The following is a 27252-nucleotide window of genomic DNA, read 5'->3' on the forward strand; positions in this document are numbered from 1 at the left end:
TTCAAATGTAGGATTTGGATATAATATATCTAGTCGGACCTTTCATGGCTGGCTATGAGGTATTGGCTTTGCTTATTATTGAAAGCCGCATGGTGGAATTAAATTGATATTGTCATTTGGTCTCTGGTAGATATTTGTCTCATATAAAAATCATACCACATCTCCTTAATGTATACTGCTACCCGAATAAAATAAGAAATGTTACTTATATCTTACCATGAAATTAATGCGGATGGTTTAGGAAATGGCCTTGCTTGGGAACATGTGAAATTCCTACAAGACAAAACATATACATTGATTATATCATGATATTCACAACTGTTTGGATTGGTGTGTCATGCAAATTATCAATGTTACATGTGAAGAAGGATCTGATAATCCCTCCAGAGCATGTGAGATCTCCACCAGTTTTGGAGGGTTTCGCTTTGCTCAGTCTGTAGTTTGTCATTTTGTCGGGTTTTTGTCATGGCATTGTCAGTTCGTGTTCGACTTATGATATCACTTTGATATATTTATCCTTTCTTTTATCAGATATATATATCTTTGCCTGAATTATAACTCATTGAGCAGTAAATTGCCACTGTCCAAATAAAACTCGAACTGTATGATCCATGATATTGTATTAAATTCATTTTTGTCAAGTTAGAAGTAAACTATAATTCAGTAACAAAAGCAAGAAATTTGTAATATAAAAAGTGCATACCTCTTGATCAGAAATGTCAAATCCGTCAAAATCATCCTTTACCTGCGATATATGTTCCAAGACATTGTGAAATGTTCATGTTTAGTAGAATTTTAGAAGTGATCATGGAGAAATTAAATGACACTGTATCCCATAAATATTAAAATGAATGTTTTGAAACATTACATGCCAAAACCGTCAAAACCAACTCGACCTATATATTCTCGTTCAGTACATTGTCTTTAAAAGTCAACATTTTTTGTGTATCGATTCTAATATATCATCCGATAATCAAAAACATTGTAAGTTTATTCGGGATAGACTTTTGAACGGTATTGTAATCCTAAATTGTCAAAATCCAACTTGACCAGTATTTTGTTCATCACGAAACTGCATTAAACTTTTTAAAACAAATTGAAAAGTGGGACTGGATTTATCAAGAAGAAACAGAAAAGTTAAAATGTGTTGATAAATAAAAGGACATTATTTGAACGTTAAATGTCAAACCTGTGAAAAACGACCCGACTACTGATGATTTTGGTCAATGGCATCGTGTTCCAAATTTAAAAGATTTAGTCATACAGTAATTAGGATAATTTAATTATCATCTACAAAACCAAAAGTGTGACGGTCAAAAGACAAGACTGTTGATTAAACGGGCCTGCTAAACACTATATAACAGATGAGGTGGATAAATAACAATCGTATTTTACTTACTACTTGTTACATTGAATTGCATTCTGAATAAAATATATTCATGATGTATACCTTTGCAAGTAATCAGTTGAAATTCTTCCATAATATGTTCCAGCGAGTCAAATCCTTTCACTCTTAACGCATGGTCTTTTTCAATGGCGATGGTCTCCAATTCTTTCTGGTTAATAGATGAACCAATTCCGATCGCAAACATCATAACACCATCGTCCTTCATATGAACCATTTCTTCTTTTGTTTTCTTCGGATAATTTGATTTTCCATCTGTAATGACTATTCCAATATTCGGATAATCTGGTCGATCTCCATGAGCCTCTGTTAAGACCTTACTGTGCATATCATGCAATGCATAATCGGTTCGTGTTCCGCCACGCATGTGACGAATTTTGCTAAGAGCGTTAATTATATCCTCTTTTTCTGTGTACTGATTCAGATAAAACTGTATTCTTGACCGGTGCGAAAACGTGATCACACTAATTCTGACTTTATGATGTTCAGCCATAAATCCCCTAACCAGCTTTTTCACGAAGTTTATTATTTTCGCAAAGTTATTTGATCTCATGCTTGAGGAGGAATCGAGTACAAACACAATATCGGCTGCTTTTCCGCAATTCAATTCTGAAATAAGATTTAAAAAGGTAAAAACAAAAATATCGAACTCCAAGATTATTAAAAAGGGGGGAGTCAATGCAAACTAAAAAAACACAATGCTTGACCGTGTTGACTATATGTTTCAATGGAACGACTTGTAAACAATTTTCATACTCCTAAGTTAGAACTTATATTTTCCATAGAAAATGGTGGATAAAACCCGGTCTTATAGCTACATGTAGCTAAACCTCCCATTCGAATGACAGTAAAATCCATACTTATCAGTATAAGACTTGATCATGGGTATATATTTTCATCGCTTCATGAATACTTATTACTTTTGTTTAATTTGCTGTTGCAAATTTTTATCTTTGATTATGTTAAAGGAAACTATTTATTAGTTTATGAAATTGTCATGCAAGTGGGAGGTTTAGCTAGAGTTAAGATTATAACACAACTGACGGCTTTCCACTAAATCCAGTAGATGTTTGATGTGTACTGATTGAAATGTTAGTGTTAGTGCATGATTATGTCTTTTTTTATTGGCTAACCACTAGCTACTAGGTATTACAACGTAGGAACAAAATATAAAATCAGTTGAAAGGTCTTGATTGTTTTTCGTTGTGTTGTGCTTTGTTTCAATCTGAAGTTTCAAGCCCTGTTCAACTAATTTTTATATTTTGTTCTTACATTGTGCTGTAATACCAATTCCCAGGTTGAGGGAGAGAGGCTCGCAAAAAGTGTTCAACTCTGCCCAAATATGTATGTGCCTTACCCAAGTCAGGACCCGTAATTCAGTGGTTCTCGTTTGTTGTAGTATTTCATATTTTTTGCGTTTATTATTTTATACGTAAATAAGGTAGTTTTACATTTATCTTTAAGGGCATTGTTTAGCTTAATGTGCGGTTTAGATTGTGCTCGTTGTCAAATGCCGAATGTTGACGTATAGTTGCAAACCTCTACGTAATTGGGACGCTGGTTAAGATGTCCTTTTGGCAATCATGCTAATCTTCAATATTTATATACAGCAAAAATAAAACAAAAGTATATATTTAAACAATCATACATATTGAACATCTTTAACATAAAAACACTTGAATGCATGAAATTATATCAGTGATCATTACAGATAAAATGTCATCAAAGATAACAAGGCTAACGATTTGGTACGTCAGACTCGCGTTTTGTTGACATTAGACTCGTCATTCATGTCAGTGACGCTAAAACCTTTACAGTTGGAAGGCAAAATAATGTTGACCGAGTAAATATTTTCATTGATATTTACAATACAACCTGTAAGTACACAGTTGATTAAAAACAAGCAATCGTGATGCAATTTAGTAAGATGCTAATAAACTGTATATTTGTAATCCTGTATATCTAATGGACACCCGTTGTAAATTTGAGTTTGTCATCTAAAGACGACATGACCTGAATCTAAAAAAACTGACATATGATCTAAACAGGCAATTATCGCAATCATTGGTAATATAAATATGGTTGTATATTGGATTATGATTAGTGTTACATTGAAAATACACGATTTGGAAGCATATCGGTTTCTGTTAAATTTGCAAACTGAGCTCAGTAAAGAGTAACGCAGTTTGTGTAGAGTAGGACAGCCTAGGCCTTTGGTCTCTGACGGATACTTGTCATATTGGGAAATATATCATATCTCGTTACTTTTTCATTTTTCTAGGAAAAAAAACGTTCAGTAAAAAAAGTAGTAGCAACTATAATTACAGGATGACATTTTGAATGATATACATAGTATGGCAATTATCATTTACAAAAAGTTATTTCATCAAACTTTTTAAATAAACACATGTTAGTCATGCAAAAATTCAAACATGTCATTTGACATCAATACACACGTTCAAACACATATTTGCATTGTTGGATAATATTTACATATCAGCATCATTGCAAAGCTAAATGTAAAAAAAAAAGATGCACACTTAGCACAAAAAGCAAAAAAGGTCCAAATTAAACACAATAACAAAATTACATTTGTATCTAATATTTAAGGAAACATCACATATTGTAATCGTGAGATACATTACACTTATGCATATTTTTAAATGTTCCTTGACATATGATTTAGGTTTTGCTTCTTAATTAATCAGAAAGTAAGTTCTTATTATCTAATCAATAAGATCTGTTTCAGTTAATGGTAACTAGGAGAAATAAATTAACTTACTGATTTCTGTGCATTTTTCCAAAGGATCACCTTGAAAACCAGGTAAACATACACATTTGTAGTGCCCATTTACAGGTTTACAATGCGAATTTGTAGCGCACGGTGACATCTTCTCTGCAACTAACTTTGCTTTACCGGCTATCAACTGACACGTTCTGGCAATAGTGCAATCTGGGTTTTCAACTGTTGAACCAACCTATTCAATGAAATAAAATGGCAGCTTTAAATTAATGTTTCATTTTTCATCCAAACACACTCTTTGTTTTGACTCTGGTGATTTATAACAATGGTTATGTGAATTCTCTAACGGATTTTACTTAATACTTCTATAACCATAGTTTATATCAATTGTGTACAAGATGAATTCAGTACAGACTAAAATAATTTTTTTACTTGATAATTTGTTTTTATCTAAAGTTTAATAAATCAATTTAAAAAAAAAACTTAATATATTAATGTATTTACATTGCAGCAATAGAAATTCGGGAAAAAGTTTCATTGCATTTTTGAAAGATGGTATAAACAAGGTTTATATGTCATGCTAAAATCACGTCGATTTTGAACAAAGTAAATGGCGAAATTAGTTATAAACGATGTGAAAAGAAAAGTGATGTTCTCCAGTTATTCTGAAGGTAACAGTATTGATAATCTTTGAATATATCAGGTTTTGATTTGTAAAAATCTGTATCATTCTTTAAAAAAAACGCCTTACCGGTACGTATTCGCCGTATGACGTTGTACAACCGCATCGAGTGTCTGGTACGCAGTCTAAATTACTCAGGAAATAGCCTGCTTTACATTCACATCCTTCTCGTGGTGACCTTTTACAACTTTTTGATAGACGCGGATCCAAACATGTTGCTGGACATGATGATATCTGTAGTTTATATATAGAATTCGAACCACAAGAAAGTGCTGTAATAATAGAAATCAATAAAATAAAACGTTTTGAAATGATATCAAACTTTAAATGCTTCAAAGTGAATACGATTTCTTTACAATTTGTAACCAGGTAACTTTATACGAACTGTTGCTACATATGTGTTAACCTGACATTAGATGAATTTTGAAAACAGGTTTGTCACTAGTTACACAAGTAAAGATCATTCTGATTGGCTATTGTTGTCACTGATTATCAACTGCAAAGTTGACCTTAGGTGGATTTGGCTATTTTTAGGTATTTTTTTTGTTATATAGCTCTTCAACTGTTTCGGTTCTTATACATCCTCAGCTTTCAAATATTCGGTTTAGAGCGTTCCTGATGAAGGTAAATCCAGAAAAGCGCTTCGGACGCACGAAATTGTATAACGTGTTGTTTTCAATTTTTGGTGTGAATATATAAAAACAATTTCAACTGTTTGTTTACAAATATTAAACAAAATGTCAAATATATTCTTTTAATTCATTTTATATGTTGCATGGGACACTTGATGTTTATTTGGTTTATTTATCAGACAATTTTTCTGATAGAATGTGTTTTCTTTTAAAAAAGAGGGACGAAATATACCAGAGGGACAGTCAAACTCATAGATCGAAAACAAACTGACAATGCCATGGCCAAAAATAAAAAGACAAACAGACAAATTTAAGTACAGATGACACAACATAGAAAACTAAAGACTAAGCAAGACGAACCCCACCAAAAACTGGGGGTGATCTCAGGTGCTCCGGAAGGGTACTGCGCTTGTTGCAATTGTTCACGTGGTAAACATATTGAACAGTAATAGGATTTATCATTTATTGCAAAATCATATGCCTTCAATACATACATAACAACAATGGAGTTTATATGTACGACGTAATCCTAAAATAATCAAAGATTACAAACAAAATAGTTAAGAACCAAATACACAACGGAACAAGTTTATTTTCTTCATGTAGCCAAGATAAACAGTCACATTATCTAAACAAGTTGCGTTGATGCGTGCTTTTGTTGCTTTGTTTTTAAGATGAGGGAATGAGTAATGAGTCATTTGGTACACTTATCACTGATAATTTTTAGTACATGCCTTTAATTTAAATTGTATGGAGTGCAAAATACCAAATAAAAATTAAAAAAAAACATACGGCATAGTGTTTTATCTCGCCAGCTGATAGGTATGCCCATTATGTGACATTGTTCTGCAAATCCCTCTAGACCCTCGCACATAACTTCGTCGAAGTTCTGTCGTCCATAGTAAGCACAAAAATCCATGATGCAAGAATCATACATCTCCATAGCTCTCTCAGGATCAGCAGTGATACATTTCTTGAATTTACCGTTCTTGGTATCTGCTTTTATGAATCGACACAAAGATTCTTTCGCCTTGAGTAATAACTCATCTGTACATGGATATACATCAATGGCAGGTTTGCATCTGATAAAATAGTTGATTTGGTGATAAACTTGATATTACAATTATGACAAATCACCTCAAAACAGGAACTCTTGCAATACAAAAGTATATTGATTAATATCATAATCAATTTTTTTATCTAATATTATTCATTCATATAATTGTTACTAATTATTTGTATCGTTCATTCAGAAATCTTCCCGCTCTTTCATTTATTTCTCATGATTTCAATTGTAAACTAATATAGAAAACGCTAGATTAATACATGCTATTTCTAAAACTCTCTTCTTGGTTTTTTTATACTTTTTTTTATATATAATGTGGATCAAAATCTCAAGTAGCCTGGATCCACTGAAGGATATGAGTACAATTCTTAATGAATGGCAGTTGATCAATTTCAATATGTGTGTGATCTTTCTGCCTAGTATCAGAATGTGTTCTTGGAATATGTAAGAGGAGTTGATAATTATAAATCGTACATGTTAGACTGATTTCCAAAGTTTAGAAAATAAGATTGATTGGTGTTTAACGCCACTTTTAGCACTATTGTGCTATTTCATGGTGGTGAGTTTTTATTGGCGGTGAGGCTGGAGTGCTTGGAGAGAACGACCTGCGGCGGGAAAACTGATAATCCTAGTCGGTTAAGATTGAGTCAAGCGCACTTGCCACGTGCGGGATTCTAACTTACAACCTCAGTGTGACAGGCTAGTGATACAGTAGTTAGACTACTTAGAACACTTGACCAGCGAGATCCCTCAAGAAAATTAAATAAAATTATTCAAACAATACCATTATAGCAGTTGAGAAATTCATTATCTATGTAAACTGTTTGAGAGAATTGGAGAATCTGAGTTGAAACAGAAGGTGTTGATTAGAAAATAGAGGCAGACTTTTATGCATTATGCTGTTAATTAATTAGTTAAATTGTCTCAAAAATGTGACGAATAATCCAAAAATATCAGGTGCTTTCAGTAAATTTTCTTAAAAAATTCAATACGTTCTCAAGTCTGAATATATTTGAAATTTCTCAAACAATTTCAATTTAGGAAGTCAATTACATTAATATGTTTCGAGAGATAACTATAATTCTATAAGCCTTGTTTATAACCTCATAAAATAGTTATTACATTCGCCTTTGGCTAACATTATCTTCTAACTACATAATCCGACAACAAACCCAGGTCTAAGAATCGTTATAAAAATTCTTATTCTTATGGTACGAACATGCGATTTTAATAACCATCAAATTCCAGTATAACTTACAATTATAATTATGATTTGTCTCATAATTTATGTCAATTAATGTGTCAAACTATTAACGTTTGAATATTATTGATGTCTTTTGAAATTTTCGTCGCATTAATATTGATAATTCGGACACCAACAAAGTTACTTTATAGAATAGCATATCTAGAGGTTATCAAACAATTATCAAAAAGCAAGGGAAGAGAAATAAATACATCTTATCCTAATCAAGGAAAAATACAACGCCATTAAATAGTGATCTAAGTATGTACAGTGATTTAAAAATTCCCATAACATTTGTCAATCTATAATTTAACACAAGCGTTAAATCAAAACTCGATCAAATATACTTGTACACTAACTGTGGGATAATTAGATCGGAGTCATCCATTACTTCGTAGCTGTTACCAATCAGAGAGAATTTATTTTTGTTTGTGGATACATCAATCCCGTCTTTTGTTCTTAAATCATCTTGTTTACCATTACAGTTTCCACATATACCGTTAACATTCTGTCCAAACTTTCTTGGGATTATAACCTTCATTAAATGAATACCATCATATTCTACAACAACTCCACAAGAGGCTTCCAGTCGTAATTTCTGACCTGATGTGTACACCATGACACCATCTTCCGCAAAAGGAGGGTACTTTTGAATGCCGTCAACCTTTGAAAAAAATTACGACGCAAACTTAAACATGGCAGTCTAGAATTATACTTAATTAGGCACATTGTTGATAAAAACTTTATTATATCTGTGCTTTGTGAATAGTTGCCTCTTATACCTTGACGATTATTCCACATCTCCCTGTTTTTACATGTCTACCGATCCAATTTTAAAACATCAAGCAGGATCTGCTTACCCTTCCGGAGCACCTGAGATCAATCCCGTTTTTGGTTGGGTTCGTGTCGCTCAGTCTTTAGTTTTCTTTGTTTTGTTTTGTGTGCAGTTGTTTGTCTGCTGGTCGTTTTTCTTTTTAGCCATGGCGTTGTCAGTTTATTTTTCGACTAATGAGTTTCCATGTCCTTGGGTATCTTTCGCCTCTCTTTCATATAAAATAAACAAGTTAATTGACAGAACTTTTAATTGTTCATATATTGTATACTAAATCTGTCTTTCAAAATATGAAATTTATTTTTAGATAATTAGTATTTCCGAATACCTACAAAACGTTATGCATACTCACATATAGCATGCGACCCATGTGCAAACGATATATATGTCCATTGAATTTGAAGTCAACAAGTCTCATGCAGGTCACGTTCTTATTTCCACCCTTATATTCATGTTTTGCTTCAATAGCAAAGCGACAGGAAGGTGTATCATAAGCAGCCACAGTGTATTTACAAGCCCCAAAGAAATGTATAATCTGTCCATCAAATGTCCTGTAATGTGGATCACCACTTGCAGTACATGAACACGTCGGGTCTGAAATTAAACAATCATAATCGTAATTGCTTTGTATGAAAAAAAAAGGTTTGTGTATATATCATGCCATCTCGCATAAACATTTAATTGATACTTATTGTTATGTGGATAGGACTGCTCCTTTGGTTTTGTCTTGAGCAATGTCACTAGGGTTCAACTAAAACACAATACATTTGATTGTATTATTATATTGTCTCTTATTTACAAAGAAAATAGAACAAGCTTTTTGATTGGTTGACTGATTGATTTAATAATGTACCAATCATAATTGTGAAAAGACGGACGGAAAATCTAAGAGCACTTCTACTCTCAATTTTATTTAAGCAGAAATGAATATATACTAACAGATGCATTCTTTCAATGGATCACCAGTCAAACCAGGCTTACAAGCACACTTGTAATGTCCACCTACAGGTTTACATACAGCGTTTCTACCACAAGCAGGACGTTTGAAACTAACAAATGTTCCTCTATCACCTTTGGCTACACATGCTTTAACAGTTGTACAATCGGGACTTTCTATTTTCGCACCAATCTGAATAATAATGAAGATCACAAAAATTATCTTATATGTAGTTTGAATACAATCAGTTATTTACATGTTCATCGAAAAATCAAGGAAGCGTTTTCCGTTGAATATTGTTTGTTTAATAGTAGCACATGGCATTAAGGTATCATATAGAACTTCAAACATACGCTTTCGTTTTCAGCATAAATTACTCATCTAGTCTATTTTGGATATTTTTTTTCATTGAGAATAAAGCTTGTCCTTTACATAGATATTTACCGTTTCCATGGAAGATTTTTTCTTATTCAAAACTTACTGGAATATAATCGCCCTTTTCTGTTTTACACCCACACTGTTCTACAGGTACACATGCCAGATGACTTAACATGTAACCAGCTTTACACTCGCAACCTTCACGTGGCGGAAGATTACAATTGAATGGTGCTTCTGGATTAACACAAGTCGCTGGGCATGATGACGTAATCGACTTATAAACTGCATTTTCCTGACATGGTAGGGCTAAAATGTAATATGCAATGATATTAATATTTCGGATGTATAAACACACTTATCATTTAGTGTATCTGTAGGTTCTCAGTAGGGTTGGCATAACTACGAGTTTTGATGTCTATAACTTTACTTCTCCGCATTCCAAAATTCTTGAAATAATTATTTTTCTTAAAAACCATTGACATAAGCATCTCAAAACAAACACCTATATAATTAAGGTTTTTAGCCGCCCAAAAAAGGAAAAACTACAAACAACAATCCTTTTAGGTTACTTAAAATGTCATTATACATTTTACTGGAATCTGCAGTATTAGAAATCGTACAACCATCGGAAAAATGAACCATTGAAACTAAACTGGTTAGTTTAACACGCCGTGAGTATTTATTTTTTAAAGAGTGTCAAAAATAGTTAAAGTTTAAACAAATTGTTTTTAAATGTGCGACAAAAGAAAAAAGTAAAACATTTGCAATAGTATGGTTCCACTGGCAAACATAGATATTTTTATAAAAAAATATTGTAACATATATCATGAATATATAAGTTCGATAATTTGATGTTATAGTGTTTTGCAAATGTTTCCCATGCCGAACAAAAATATTGTCTTGCAAGAAATTAAAATACGTGTGTATTGTTTATGTTGCACTCTACATGTGTTGTCTTGTTTTTCCGTGTTTTTATTATATTTGTGTATATCCCCTATCTCATCTCATTCACATCGATTTATGATTATGCACGTCAATAAAATACAATTTTTCAAATATCCCAAATGAGTGATCTTTTGAAAAAAAACTCAATATTTACGTACGACAAATCTTGTCATCTCTCCAGTTGATTGGTATCCCCATGGTCTGACACTGTGATGCGTACCCTTCTAGACCCTGACATACATACTTATTCAAGTCTGGTGTGTCATAGAATGCACAAAAGTCAATGACACATGAATCATACATCTCCATTGCCCTTTCAATATCAACAGAGACACACTTTTCGAATTTACTGAATTCCTTGTTCTCAGGGTTGAAAAGACCACAGAGTGAATTTTTCGCTTTCAAAAGTAAGTCAGCAGTACAAGGATATGTGTCTGTATCCGGAGTACACCTAAAAATTATAAAACATTGATCAATAAAGATATACTCATATTAATTTAATTGTCTTGTTTAATATCAACTTAAATCTTTCCTCGAATGTAACCTACACAATTAGAATTATCACTGGGTTTGTAGTTACATCAGCAACATGAAATGTGCCACAGATGGAGCATGATTTGCTTACTCTTCCGGGGCAACTGAGATCACCCCCAGTATTTAAGTTAGGTTTGTGTTGCACAGTCTTTTGTTTTTATGATGCTTTTTTGTTTACGGTTGTTTGTCTTTTGATCGTTTTTTGTTTTTTGCCCTGACATTGTCAGAATCAGCATCAAAGCTGTAAACAGACAGCCAGACAAAGCAAGACTAAAAAAACGAATGTAAACACTAGATGAATAAAACACATAAAAAACAAGATATAAAACATAAATCTTTTTTTCAAAATAGACGTTATGGTATTGTGAAAATGAAGGTGTTTGTGTGTTTATGATTCAGATGTATGAATGTAAAAAGTTGAACATTACGAAATGAAAGAATTGTAAGATATGTGGAGATTTTAATATGGATGCCTGACAATGTTTTGTAAAATTCATCAACGATACTTTGTTACGCATTTACCAGAAAAATGTATGCATGAAGTTTAAACAAATACTGAAAAGTCTAAGATTGTGAAAATCATTATCATAAACTTCATTCCTTGGTGTTTACTTCCTAGTAAAATAAATATTGTTATAAATTATGTGTATGGTGTAATGGTGTATCTTGCAAAAGGGGTGGTGTATGGTGCATGGAGAATGGCAGATATACATATTCATAATATGCAGGTAATGCCATAAATTGACCCGAATGTAGTTTCAAGTGGACTGCTCATTGTTTCTTTTATCATTTGGTTGGTAGCCAATGTGCTTGTATTAACAAATGTACGGGATAAATTGATAAGAAGAGAATTGCATTATACAAGATACTATTTCGTTATTTGGTACCATTCAACAAATTATGAAGTGTTGATTATAATATTCTATTTTAATTTGACTTCTTTTCTTTATATTGTTTTAATGTTTCTGTTGTTGGCAAAGGGTATTTTTACTACGAAACTCAAATCAAGTTTCCAATGACCAAAGATAAGTTTCGGTAAATGATATTTTTGTACTACTTTGATATATTTGGGTACTTTTAACTTATTATTGGCTCATATGATGTACGTTAGCTAAGATAAAACTAGACATAAAAAAATAGCTTTTGTTGTGGTAGCTTACTGTGGCAGGAATAAATCAGAATCATCGTGTACTTCATAGCTGTTACCGATGAGGGAATACAAATTCTTATTGCTCGATACGTCGATGCCGTCTTTGGTTTTATAATCATCAGCAATACCATTACAGTTACCACAGATACCATGAACAACCTTTCCAAGTTCTCGCGGGATTTGAACTTTCATGATATGGATTCCATCATATTCTACTATGACACCACAAGGTCCTTTGATTCGTAATGCGCCACCAGCTGTCACTATTTGCACGTCATTATTTTTGAATGGTGTATACTTTTGAACGCCATCAACCTGGAAAAAAGACATTAACTGTGCAATATGATTTTAGACAAAAAAATAAATTAGATTCTTAACAAAGACGACTGTATGTTTATTAACATAATTGTATCAGATACCATATATCAGTTGTTTTTGGCATCGGTTTTATCCGCAATCTGATGACAAAACGAGACAGTTAAATTTTCACTGTGTATAATTTTCGCTGATAAGAAATATACACAGAAATAACAACTAACACGTGATTCAATGAAAGAGAATCGATGACAAATATATGCGGGTACTACAAATTGAAATAAACACATTTCGGATAGCATTCAATGTATGTAAAGTATGGACTTTGCGACATGCTAAATAAATAAAGGTTTGTATCCTCCTTTGTTATTGAATGACAGATCGTTTATAAAGCATACATATTCAAATTTTGTGAAAATGCGATATCGTGATCTGTCGATCGATATAAACGACTAATTTTATATTTATATATTGTGAATGCACCTTAAGGGGGAATAGAGGTTACATGTCTCTTTTGTAATCTCAATCATCAACACCAAATGTATTCAACGTTAAAACAACGTTTAACTTTGGAATATGCAGTTCAATTACAGTAGGTTCTATTTTGGCGTTTTTCAGTTGCTGTGGACATCGTGAAAATAAAACAAATGCAAAAAAATCAAGAATACGTGTAGGTGTTCCAGATTTTATTTGTTATTGTTACTGCGTTTTTGTTTGCTCCTGTTTATTTCTGTTGTCCATAAATATTTTTGCAGGGAGACATTTTTTTTATTCAAAACTTGTCAGGATAGCTACAACTGTGGCCCATAGTTTGTTACAGATCATTTTTTGTTCATTGTATTTGTATTTTACAATTGTAAACATGTCATTACAAACAGCAGGACACTCACATGTTATCAATAATAATATAATGTCTTAATGTTTTAAAGCAGTGTTTCGATTATATGATATCAGATTAAAGTTGTGAAAGAGAGAGGTGTTTAAAAGTCCATTTAACACTCTGCGAACAACTTACATATAACCGACGCCCTAAATGCAAACGATAGTGATGATCATTGTATTTAAAGTCGATGAGCCTTAAGAAAGTAACTTTGTAGTTGTCTCCTCTATATTCCTGTTTGGCCTCCACAGCAAATTGGCAGGAAGCGTCATCACTTGCAACTACCGTATATTTACATGCTCCCATGAAATGAATCATTTGTCCATCAAATGTCGTATAATGTGGATCCCCAAATGCAGAACAGGTACACATTGGATCTACAACAAAGAATATCAACAAATTAATAATACTGTGGACCCGATATTATCATGTAATGCCTGTTCCAAGTCTATCGTTTGATGTGTTTGAGCTTTTGGTTTTGCCATTTGATTAGGGACTTTCCGTTTTGAATTTACCTTGGAGTTCTGTATTTGTGTTATTTTGTTTTTTCATGGGATACTTATTTTCGTGGTTGTGTAAGTATAAATGAAAGACAAATTTCAATATTTGATAAAGTTCAAAGAAGTAAGTTCAGTAATGGCCGTATTTGGCCCCGAATATTAAGTCCATTGCTTAAATATAAAAAAAAAATGTTTAAAGTGAATGAAAAGACACGTGAGAAAGTGAAACAGAACTCTTTTGTCTTTGTGTAGATTTTCTTTTGTAACCTTAATATTTACAACCCAAATAGACCAAAAATAGTGATTTTGATGAAAATTGACAAAATCGTCTCAATGTCTACCAAATTTAGGCTTAGAACACATAGAGCTCAGGCTTTGAAAAACTAAATATTTAAATCAATTATGTAAACGGTTACAATAATCAATTCGTTAAAATATCTTTCTTTCTCTATGTTTCCAGTCACAATCCCAATGGAAATTTCGCTGTTTTCTTTAATTTTCGTGAAAATCAATAAGTGTGCTATATGTGAATTCATTAAAAGAACGTCAATACATACATTTTCAACAAAAAAAGTATGTTTCCTACCTAGTCAATGTTTACAGTATGATTTATTGTAATAAATCCTAATTTGAAATTCGAAATAGAAAATGGGGCCATTTTAGAGCCTTATCGAACCTACTCTTTTAATATGTGCTTGAATACAGACTTGGCAAAATTACGAAATCAAATACCTGAATTTGAAGTTACTTTTATTATTCTTCCCTTAGTTTATTTATTTTGTATTTACATTGTGTCATAGGTCAAATTTATTGAAATCTGATGCATGATTTTTTATTATTAATTGTTTTGGCTTTTAACTAGCTGTCAGTAACTGCGAGTACTCTCAAATCGTACTTTCTTGTTTATTTGACTTGTTGATACTAATTGTATTGCTTTTTTGTTATTTAATGTTATTCAGGGTTATTTCTGGTCTATATACCAGCTTTGATAAGTGTTTGGTATAACTATAAATTTTCACTTCGTACTATGAACATCAAAATTTTTTATTTTGTATAAATATTTCCTTTCTCTATTGGTACTGTACACGTATACTTAACAACAAAATTATTTTCATTTACCTGTGTTTAAAGTTATTGAAAATGGATGGTATTTATGTTCGAGCATATTGTTTTTCTTTAATTGTTTAACATTTCTTACCGATATAACATGTTACTTTTATTAATCTTCCCTAAGTTTATTTATTTTGTGTTCAAAAATATTTATTTTGTAAAAAATATTTCCTTTCTCTATTGGTACTGTACACGTATACCTAACAACAAAATTATTTTCATTTACCTGTGTTTAAAGTTATTGCAAATGGATGGTATTTTTGTTCGAGCATATTGTTTTTCTTTAATTGTTTAACATTTCTTACCGATATTACATGTTACTTTTATTATTCTTCCCTTAGTTTATTTATTTTGTATTTACATTGTGTCATAGGTCAAATTTATTTGTTCAGTGTATGTTCAATTGTGTTAATATGTCCTTTGATTGAGTTAAGCTATTTCAGTTGATAATTTATTGTGTGTCTTTCTATGTTGTGATGTTACACTATTGTTTCAGAAAAAGGGTGAAGGTTTGGTACCATTAAAACGTTTAAACCCGCTGCATTTGTTTGCACCTGTCCTAAGTCAAGAATCTGATGTTCAGTAGTTGTCGTTTGTTGATGTGGTTCATAAGTGTTTCTCGTTTCTCGTTTTTTATATAGATTAGACCGTTGGTTTTCCCGTTTGAATGGTTTTACACTAGTAATTTTTTGGGGCCCTTTATAGTTTACTGTTCGGTGTGAGCCAAGGCTCCGTGTTGAAGACCGTACCGTGACCTATAATGGTTTACTTTTATAAATTTTGACTTGGATGGAGAGTTGTCTCATTGGCACTCATACCACATCTTCTTATATCTATTGGCAAAATTACGAAATCAAATACCAACAAAAATACAATTTTCCCAAAATTAACAAGAATTTACCAACAAAAATAAATGAATCCACAGTGAGGAAAAAGACGGGAGATTGTGTTTTAACGCATGTTTGAAAATATACACACGTACTCGACAAACGCGCAGCACAGAAAAAGCTATTTTTGTTACCGTCCTTCATCTTTCCTAAGTTAACATTTAACACAGAGCAAAAGTACAAAGGTCAAACATAAATAATTAACAGAAGGAACAATGTTTTGGGGGATAACTGATATTAAAGGATAGATAAAGTGTGTATGTCCAGTTACTTATAGTATATAGTTTAACCTTTTAAATGCGTTTTTTAAGCTGTACAAAAGTTGTTTAACGTACTAATTCTTAATTATATAATTCACGTTTAGCGTAAGTTAAATGCTTTCTTGCGAAAGGTACCGACATTTATCTGCCTATGAGTTCAGATTCTGTAACAAGTATATACCATGTTATCTAAAAAAAAGGAGATGTGGTATGATTGCTAATGGGACGACTATCCATTGCTAAAATGACAAAGTCCTCCTCATATATATGACAAAGTCCTCCTCATTTTTAGTTTTAGTTTCTTGTGTATAATTTGGAGTTTAGTATGACGTCCATTATCACTGAACTAGTATATATATTTGTTTAGGGGCCAGCTGAAGGACGCCTCCGGGAGCGGGAGTTTATCGCTGCATTGAAGACCCATTGGTGGCCTTCGGCTGTTGTCTGCTATATGGTCGGGTTGTTGTCTCTTTGACACATTCCCCATTTCCATTCTCAATTTTATTGTATCGCTTGCAAGACTTGTAGAGCCTAGTTAAAAAGTAGTTGATATGTTTTAATTTGCCCTTTTTGCCAGGGTTTAGTTTTACTTTCGCAAATATAAAAATTAGGAGATGTTGTTTGAATGCAAATAAAACAATTATCAACTATAGAACAACTAATGAGAATTTAAACAAATACAGGCCACCTTATGACGCCAACGAAAAAGAAAATGCATATCTAATAAGTAACTACAAAACGATCATTATATAGCTAAATGTAAAGAACAACAAATAAGGCGATTACAATAGATATGATCAATACTAAATATTGCCGTCGGAATTAACGACAACCATTATCTACACATTCCTAACTTGAGACGTGCACAACAACATATGGCGAGATTCCACATGTTTGTTGTGAACCCGAAACACTCACTAACGCCGCTTGCAGTGATGCAACAGTACCACATTAGAACAAATTGAAGAAGAAAAATCTCTATTCAAGGTCAAAGACTTTTGTCTTGTCCTCCTAGTCTATATGCTGTCATTATACATTTAGCATTAACGTCACCACAAAATGGGGGGATTCATTTATAGGAATGACATAGTTATTTTATAAATATGTGTGTTAATGTATAAACTTTTTATAATACTATAATACTATGTGCAAATTAAATGTAAATGTTTACTTTTGCATTCTTTGAGAGGATCACCAACCATTTCCGGTTTACAACCACATGCGTAATGTCCATTTATAGGTTTACATACAGCATTGACCCCACATTTTGGACGTTTAGATGTCACCAATTTAGGTTTTTCATTTTGTAGTTGACATCTGGAAATGCTGGTACAATCCGGGCGTTCAATTACTTTTCCAACCTAAAAACAATATACTTTTATAGTAATATATTCACCATAACTTTCAAGTAATTCTAAGACCTTTAAACAGTTCCTTAGAAGTTACATCTGAAATGTGTATACAAAACATAACTATAACACATTAACAGATATCACATGGTTAACAGTATGTTTTAGCGTACATTAATTCAACCTTGGATTGATTTGTAAGTTGTTGTAAGTATTGTTATCTCTTCGTTTTGTCATGTTGTTGTTTGACCTTGGAATTATTTATTTATATAATCTTATTGTTTTAATATGCTGATTTTAGTCAAAATGCCACACACCAAATTATTCATTTTTTAGCTGTCGTCCTTATTGAATTTTACTCAATCAAAAATGTTTTTTATATAGTTTACTTACTGGAATGTATTCCCCTTCTGCTGTTAAACATCCACATTCAGTTTCTGGTACACATTCTAAGTTACTTAGAACATATCCTATTCTACATTGACAGCCTTCTACATATGGTAGTTTACAGTTTTTAGGGCCTGATAAGTTTGTACATGTGGCTGGACATGCAGACATTCTCCCATTATAGAATGCATTAGTTTGACAAGGAAGAGCTAAAAAAAAGAAAGAAACGATTTAAACTTTGTATATATCAAATGTATCTTATAACGTATAATTGTGAGATATTTTATCTCTTTTATGCCATCCAAACTTCACAATTTTTATATTTGATTTATTATTATAATAATCCGAAAAATCCGCCATCAACAATTTACTTAGACGTTGTTTAGAAACAGGGCTAAAAATTTATGCACAAATGTTAAAATCTAAGCAGCTGATAAACAAGATACACAAGTCAACGTAACAAGCAAATGCTGGGGGAATCGAATGATTTCCAAATGGTACGTCGACATTATTCGCCATTCGAATCCACACTCATTTAAATTGTAGACTTGAGTGGTAAAATGAAAGCAATATTGTAATTTGCTTTTCAAATGCCATAATTTATAATACTAGTACATTGCAAATCAATGGCTTGTAAAATAAGAAAGATTCAACATACGGCAAACATCTCTTGTTCTCCAACGAACCAAGATACCCATTTCATGGCATTGCTCAGCATATCCTTCTATTCCTTGACACACTATAGCGTCCCGGATTGTCGCATCATCGTCAAACGCACAATAATCAAAAATACATGCATCGTACATCTCTAAAGCCATCATTTCATCAGCTTCTATACATGTCTTGAATGGACTGCGAGATGCACTATCAGGATGTAAAAGTGCACAACCAGAATCCTTAGCTTTTGTTTCGAGTTCAGGAGAACACATATTATTATCGCCGCCTGGAGTACACCTATAAAAACAAAACATAAAATCTTAAGTTCTATAAAAAAAAAAATACATAGCCTGACATAAAGTTTTAACCTGGACTGTCATGCATTTCATATATTATAAGGTATCATATTTAACTTATACTCCTACAGCGCAGTTTTTGCGTCTGATTTTTTTAAATAAAGTTTAAAAAAAAGATATATGTGTTTTTCTTTCACTAAGATATGGATACATCATTCAATTTTACAAGACAAAGCTCTCATATAATGATACTAATAATTGAAAAAGCGCATTTTGTAAAACCAGGTTCAATCCACCATTTTCTACATTTGAAAATGCCTGTACCAAGTCAGGAATATGACAGTTGTTGTCCATTCGTTTGATGTGTTTTGTCATTTGATTTTGCCATGTGATTAGGGACTTTCCGATTGAATTTTCCTCGGAGTTCAGTATTTTTGTGATTTTACTTTTTGTTGTAATAGAAAAATAAAATTTTTTTGAATGCTTTCACTTTTTTTTTCTGTTAACATTGTATAAACTTCCGCTTCAAACGATAATGATAGGTTTGTTGCATTATGGACTATCAAAATCAAATTCCGTTTCTTTTCAGATAATGATAGGCTGGTTTTTTCAATAAAAATATGTTGTTTAAATGTAAATAGATTGTAATTCGACAAAGTACAAGTAAACTTTCCTTTTTTTCTTTTAATTTATGACATCATAATAGTTTTAAAAACGGTAAATGAAAACACTGAAACATTTATGATATTTATAATCGCTGAAGTTTATCACTACAAGTAATTTGAGATGATATACCAACAAACCACTTAAAACAAAATTTAAAACAGGTTGTGCAAATGGACCACATACATGTAATTATTCCTATTCGTTCACTGCGCATCGATTAAAGGAGCATGAAATGGGACAAAAACATATCAAATTATAAATTAAATCTTATTAAAAAAAGACCAACAGGCAACAGTAGTCTACAAGTACTAGTATCCAAATCAAAATATATAATCATTCTGAATAAATAAATCTAGTGAACACAAATCAAAGAACTACAAGAAACTTTAAATGAAGCCAAAGCATTACGTCGACATGGATAACTTTTCTTGCATTGAATATATGACCAGGTCTGCGAGTTCTTAATCTTAAAACAATCTTACTGTGGCAATAATAAATCTGAATCATCTGGTATTTCATAGCTGTTTCCAATCATCGTGTATTTTGATTCCTCAGCCGAAACATCAATTCCATCTATTGTTCTGAGATCATCTTTTTTACCGTTGCAATTTCCACAGATGCCAAAAACGTTTTCGCCGATAGTCTTTGGAATAGTTACTCTAAAGAAATGGTTACCATCGAAAAGTACAGTTATACTACATGGCCCTTCAAGTTTCAGTTTAGTTCCTGTAACATCAACTTTAATTCCATTTTTATCGTATGGTAAGTACTTTTGAATGCCGTCAACCTAAAATGGTAATTATATACTAGTATTCTAAAGGAAGTTAAAGAAAAACAATGTACCATTCAGTAGATAGAACGAGTAGGTAAAATTATGATGAAATGCAAAATAAACTAATTCTAGTTTTACATATAACGCTATTTCAATAAGTGAAAAATTGATTGACTCCGTTCAAATAGGAAATTTATGTACATTCGGCTTTATACCGAGAACCAATCATGCAAAAAGGAAACTTGAAAGATATTAAGTACATAAAAGGCATACAAGTTCAAAGTAAAATCAGACGAAAATGTTCGGATATTAGGACCAACTCTCCAACAGAACAAAAATTTGATAGACTTTCCTATATAGATATAAGAAGATGTGGTATGAGTGCCAATGAGACAACTCTCCATCCAAGTCAAAATTTATAAAAGTAAACCATTATAGTTGTTATCGGTGGTGTGTTAACACAACGATTTGCTAACTATATGATATTTGTTAATTCAAATAAAATATATCGTGATATTATCATAGACAGGTTGTCGGTGTGTTCGATGGTAAGTGTATTTTTGCAAAATATTTGATGCTTGATGAAGAAGATAATTTCATATTAAGCAATTTTATTTTGATAATTGACTGACCTTTCTCATTTACAAACTGAAAACCAATTATAACTTACATAAAATTTCCGTCCTTGGTGTAGGCGGTATAATCTGTCCTGGTACCAGAAGTCGACAAGTCTCATGTAAGAGACCGTGCGGTTTTTACCTCTATATTCATTTTTGCCTTCGACGGAGAATCCACATTGTTCATCGTTGCTTGCAGCAAGTATATATTTGCATGCACCATGGAAATGAATCATCTCCCCATCAAATGTTCGGTAGTGAGGATCACCACTCGCGGTACATGAACATGTCGTACCTAATTGCAGTTAAGAAAAACAAAGGTAATTATTCATGGCACAAAATGGAAAAGTAGTTATAAACGACTAACATAACCCATTATATACAATTTACAGATATAGAAAAATTACTTATACTTGGTATGAATGTATTATTTTCACATTTACGTAATGACAAATACATACATATGTACGCACAAAAAGGAATCCACAACAGTTTTGATGATAACTATTTTATAAAAAGATATAATATTACATCAAATTCAGTAATTGAAAACTTTGTGGTTTATTAGGTTTCCGATTATTGAGTTTCTAGAGATAAACATCTTTTTATGTATGTCTATGAAAATTCGTCGATTATTACGATTTTGCCCAAATTTGTTTTTCCTTCCCTGAGTGACATTTGTACACCTTCAAATGATTGTTTAAATAAGTAAAACAATTTATTTGTTGTCCTATATGTTTAAACGGTTAAAAAAAAACAACTTTGAAATGAAAGGAGCTTCTAAATATAAATCAATTTACAAACCGACATATTATTCATAATTGTCTATAATACATTATAGCGGAAAACAGTTTTTTTCTTCTACGACCTTTTCGCAATTGTATAAATGACACGTGTTATTAACGTTTGATGTTTAACTAAATGTGCATTATACAAAAATCAGAATAAGATTTAAGAAACTACAATGAGAATTAAACGAAAAAGCCAAAGCAAACTTCAAATCTTTTTTTTTGTTGTATTGGACACGTATTTTTATCTTGTACTGTCGATGCTCATATCATCGGGAATTTAGGATAAAACACTATATCATAAATCATTTCAGTAGTCTGAATACATAGTAATGTAGTAATATACTACCTGTTTCACAGTTATTCCCTAAGTAACCTGGTAAACAGGAACATTTGTAACCATTAACCTGGTCGTGACATGTTCCACCATGCTTACATGGGTTTGACCGGCAATCATTTATATCTAAAATAATAAAATCGATACTCACTTAAAATTACTAAAGAGATATTTCAACTTAGAAGATTATCTATTCAAATAACTGAAGACTTAAAGACAATGAAGTCCGCTACCACATTTTTTTTTCTTTTTTATCAAATTGAAAACAAGTTTCTCCTTAAGTAGGTCAACATAACATATTTGACCTGTCTAATTTAAGGCAGATAAATATAAAAGTTTTTAAAGCAAATTAAAAAACAAGTATATTCTAAAATTATAATTTAGAGTCCATTGCCTATATAATTAAGTTTGTACTAGTTCAGTGAAAATGGACGTCATACTAAACTTCAAAACATATAAATGAACTAAAATTAAAAAACATACAAGACTAACAAAGGCCAGAGGCTCCTGACTTGGGACAGGCGCAAAAATGCGAGGGGTTAAACATGTTTTGTGAGATCTCAATCCTCCCCCTATACCTCTAGTCAAGGTGGAATAAACAAACACACAGCAATACGCACAGTAAAACTCAGTTTAACAAAAGTCCAAGTCCGATGTCAGAATAGGTAACAAGAGAAACTAAGCAAAAAGACAATGATACATATTTTTTTTTTATAAAGGACTACTAGCAGTTACTGACACGCCAGCTCCAGACCTCAATTAAACTGATTGAAAGATTATGTTTTCATCATATGAAAATCAAGCACAATCCCTCCCGTTAGGTGTTTAGTATCATACCATCATAAATATATACGAGAAGAACATAACCAATATAATGCCAAATAAAGGCAACAGTAGTATACCGCTGTTCGAAAACTCATAATTCGATAGAGACAAAAACAAATCCGGGTCACAAACTAAAACTGAGGGAAACGCATCAAATAAAAGAGAACAACGACACAACAAAAACACAACATTAAAATGTAACACACACAGAAACGAACTATAATATAACAATGGCCATTTTTCTGACTTGGTACAGGACATTTTAAGAAAACAATTGTGGGTTGAACCTGGTTTGGGGCATGCCAAATCTCCCGCTTTTATGGCAACGTCTAACACAACACCAAAACGACAACATCACATGACAGGACCACAATACAAATAAATGGGAGAACATAAAGGACAAAGAAACACACGAATAATAGATAACAAAAGGTACTAGGCTTAAAATTCAATACGCCAGACGTGCGTCTCGTCCACACAAGACCAACCAGTGACGCTCAGATGGAAAAAGTTTGAAAGCCAAAACAAGTACAAAGCTGAAGAGCACCGAGGACCAAAACTTCCAAAAAGTTGCGCCTAACACGGCCACGGTTTTCTGCCTGGGACAAGAACATCCTTATTATTTAGAATAATTTATAATTTTACAAACAGTAAATTTTATAAAATGACTATATAAAAGATATACATGATAAAACCAAAGTGGGGACTAACTACAGAATGAAAACGGATACATTACATAAAACAACTTAATTCAACACATAAAAAAATTCATAGCCGAGTTAGCCAAAGCCTCAACGCACAAAGTGACGTCACATTTGAAATTCTAAAAAAACAAAGTGACGTCACATTTGAATTTGTAAAAATATTTCCCAAAAATAAGATAGGATTAGGATTGATTAAAGATTAGATTTGTAATACTGACTTTACATTTATTAATAACAATGAAAATTACAATACTTATTAATATCAAATGGTAGTAATTAGATAATTAATTGTGTTATCTGGCTATGTCGGTGTTTCTTCTGAATCAAACTGTAAACCAAATATACCGTATAAATTTCGTTGATCCAAACTAAACTCTAATAAATGAAGGAGGTGACTAATTATCTTTACCATAACACACGAATATAACAGAAACGACGTTAAGACATTTGACAAAATCCGACGAGAACAACAAATATAACATCAAAATTAAATACATGAATTTGGGATAGAAAGGTACCGTGACACGTCTTATAGCAATGCGGTTGCACACTCAGCAAAACAGTCAAAATCGGGAATAAGTCACGTTCGGTAATTAAAAGATCAGACGACGTAATGACAAACCACAATCTAACACGTGGTAAAAATGTCCTTAGTTAGTTTGGACAAAGACACATCGTATGGATCAACCAATTGGTGATGGTGACCGTAAAATTTACGGAGTGTCATTTTTAATCTGTTTTTAGAATAAATGTGTTTATTTCCGATGCAAAGACCCTAGGAGTAGATCAATATTAATTCAAAAATATGCCATCTTTAATGACCTGACAACTATATCCCTTCTTAATAGGTCTGTTTAAAGGTTTGGTTAGCATTTGAGGTGAATGTCGACATTTTTGTGCTTTGTACAGAATATAACCATAAATAAAGGCAACAGTAGTATACCGCTGTTCGAAATTCATAAATCTATTGAGAAAAAAACAAATCCGGGTTACAAACTAAAACTGAGGGAAACACATCAAATATAAGAGGAGAACTACGACTCAACAGAAACACAACATTAGAATGTAACGCACACAGAAACGCACTATAATATAACAATGGCCATTTTCCTGACTTGGTACAGGACATTTCAAGAAAAAAATGGTGGGTTGAACCTGGTTTTGTGGCTAGCCAAACCTCCCGCTTTTATGGCAATGTTAAATATAACATTAAAATTACAACATTACATGACAGGACTACAATACAAACCATAAAAGATTGGATGTGAAATACCTGAACGTATAAGATGTCTGCATGTTGAATATGATAAAAGGCTGTATACCATGTATACGGCTAGAGTACTTATATCGGAATATGAAATCGCATGTTCAAATTTTGAAATTAATTTTCCAAAAAAAATATCAATTGAAAACAACTGGTACCGACTTCAGTATGTTTCTTGTTCGAATCCGTATCGTTCATGCCAAAAAACTTTGTCGTTATCTGAATAAAGGAACTTGTATCTGTAATTTCTGTTTTTGGTGACAAAAACACTGTTCATTGAAAAAAGGCGTCGTTCTTTCAATGACCACGAAATAACAATTTAAAAAAACATATTTCTTGATCATATATTTTAGTACCTGTGTCGCAGTTCTTTCCTTTGTAACCTGGTTTACAGACACAACTGTAATCATTTACTTTATCCATACATGATGCTCCGTGTTTACATGGGTTTGGTATACATTCATTGATGTCTGTTATACAAAGAGGACGATAAAAGCAAATGTAATATTTTTTATTAAATGATATTTCCATCCCATTAAATATCAAGAATTCCTAATACAGTCCATTATCTACATAGCTTAACATTTACAGATTCATCTTTGCCGAAAATGTATTATAGAACAAAAGCTCATCCAATTTCTGTTTAAAGATTGGAGGCTGTAACAAATCACAGCAACAATTGGTTGGACTCATTGCTAAAGGAAAAAAAGCCATAACCCCTGAAGGCATGTTAGGAAATTGTCATAATCAATATTAATCAACAAAATCAGAAATAACAAATTTAAAATTTCTTCTGATTGGCTGAAAGTGTTTTGTCTATCAGCTCATAGACATAATTTTGTCATGTGACCGTGACGTCACCAACGTTTTTTTTCAAAATTTACTCCTTAAAAATGGAATTTTGAATTATATTATAAGGAATGACTGTAATATTTTTTCTGTCTATTCGAAATAACCTAAAAAATGTGGTGCACACTTTGAAATAACCTGCTACGCGGGTTATTCAGAGTGCACCAAATTTTTTATGCTATTTCGTCATAGACAGAAAAATATATTACAGTCATTCCTTAAATGAAGCTCAGTTCTACATTTTATACACATAGACAGAAAATCTAATATATCACAAACATAATCTAAGTTATAGAACATGAATCAGATTATTGTTTTAAAAACGTCTTATAAGAAAGATACAATCGTCATAATCATTGGTCGTTGGAGATATTTGTTGAATGACATACTTAGTTACATAAATGTATGTAGTAATCAACTTGAGACACACACTTTCCATCCTTACATTTATACCACTTGGCATTTCTTTTTTAACACTAGATCACATAAAACATGTAAAAGGAGATACAACTGGTGAATGAAGTTTTATAAACTTTTACACGTGACGTTAGGAAACGCATTTTACTGAATAACTATATTACGAAATGAACTTAGTTTACATACAGTTTTGTTTTTGTCAATTATAGAACATAACAAATCGCTCGTGACAATGGTTTGTACAACCTGAAACCTAAATAGACGATACGTAAAACTAGAGGTACTACAAGCAAAGCTGGCCTGATAAGGGATTCAACGGTAGTTATTGGTTGATAAAATGAAATTGTGTGACCTGAATGGCACAATATAAGGATAATGATTACCATAAAATTTTAATAAAATAAATTCTGATTAGGGGTTTGGAAGAAGCAGGTTTCAAAGTTGACTGTAGTGCGGATATAACATAGTCCAGTATATGAAACATTAAAACCCATACATCATTTGAATGAAAAAAATAGGTTTAAAGTTTATCGTGTAAATAAAATTTTGTGAAAGTGTCCATAACATAAGGGTCTGGATAGGGGTCTAAAATTCTGTATTTTTTTAAAAATTTTTGATGCCATTTTTCTCTATTGAGTAAAACAAATGTTAATTCTGTAAAATTCTCGTGTTTAGGCCTTCATATAGAAATTCCCTATTATATCATAATTTTTACATTACAATGCTTTTTTTTTGTCTGTATAAACCTAAAGTTGATTTTTAGACATTTAGTAAAGTCAAACATCAATTTAACGTCACATTCAAGGGGAGATTTCAGGAGGCTTT

General features: G+C 32.0%; 1 protein-coding gene across 1 annotated transcript in view; it reads right to left on the reverse strand.

The window, feature by feature from the left end:
- Nucleotides 1–216: 216 nt before the first annotated feature.
- The window catches only part of LOC127726636 (zonadhesin-like), a 150983-nt gene continuing 123947 nt past the window's right edge, over nt 217–27252 (reverse strand). Inside the window, exons 43-61 of the mRNA XM_052234057.1 lie at nt 25518–25631; nt 22381–22494; nt 21297–21538; nt 20337–20641; nt 18894–19189; nt 18242–18444; nt 17671–17860; nt 13878–14119; nt 12558–12862; nt 11022–11314; nt 10022–10224; nt 9543–9732; nt 8956–9197; nt 8131–8435; nt 6255–6544; nt 4900–5102; nt 4188–4383; nt 1451–2014; nt 217–273 (exon numbers count right to left, since the gene is read on the reverse strand). Of these exons, the coding sequence (XP_052090017.1) occupies nt 224–273; nt 1451–2014; nt 4188–4383; nt 4900–5102; nt 6255–6544; nt 8131–8435; nt 8956–9197; nt 9543–9732; nt 10022–10224; nt 11022–11314; nt 12558–12862; nt 13878–14119; nt 17671–17860; nt 18242–18444; nt 18894–19189; nt 20337–20641; nt 21297–21538; nt 22381–22494; nt 25518–25631 (4547 nt within the window). The 3' untranslated portion in view covers nt 217–223. The remainder of the gene's footprint in view (nt 274–1450; nt 2015–4187; nt 4384–4899; nt 5103–6254; nt 6545–8130; nt 8436–8955; nt 9198–9542; nt 9733–10021; nt 10225–11021; nt 11315–12557; nt 12863–13877; nt 14120–17670; nt 17861–18241; nt 18445–18893; nt 19190–20336; nt 20642–21296; nt 21539–22380; nt 22495–25517; nt 25632–27252) is intronic.

This window comes from Mytilus californianus, unplaced genomic scaffold (genome assembly GCF_021869535.1).
Source record: "Mytilus californianus isolate M0D057914Y unplaced genomic scaffold, xbMytCali1.0.p SCAF_18, whole genome shotgun sequence".
Classification (NCBI taxonomy): Eukaryota; Metazoa; Mollusca; class Bivalvia; order Mytilida; family Mytilidae; genus Mytilus; species Mytilus californianus.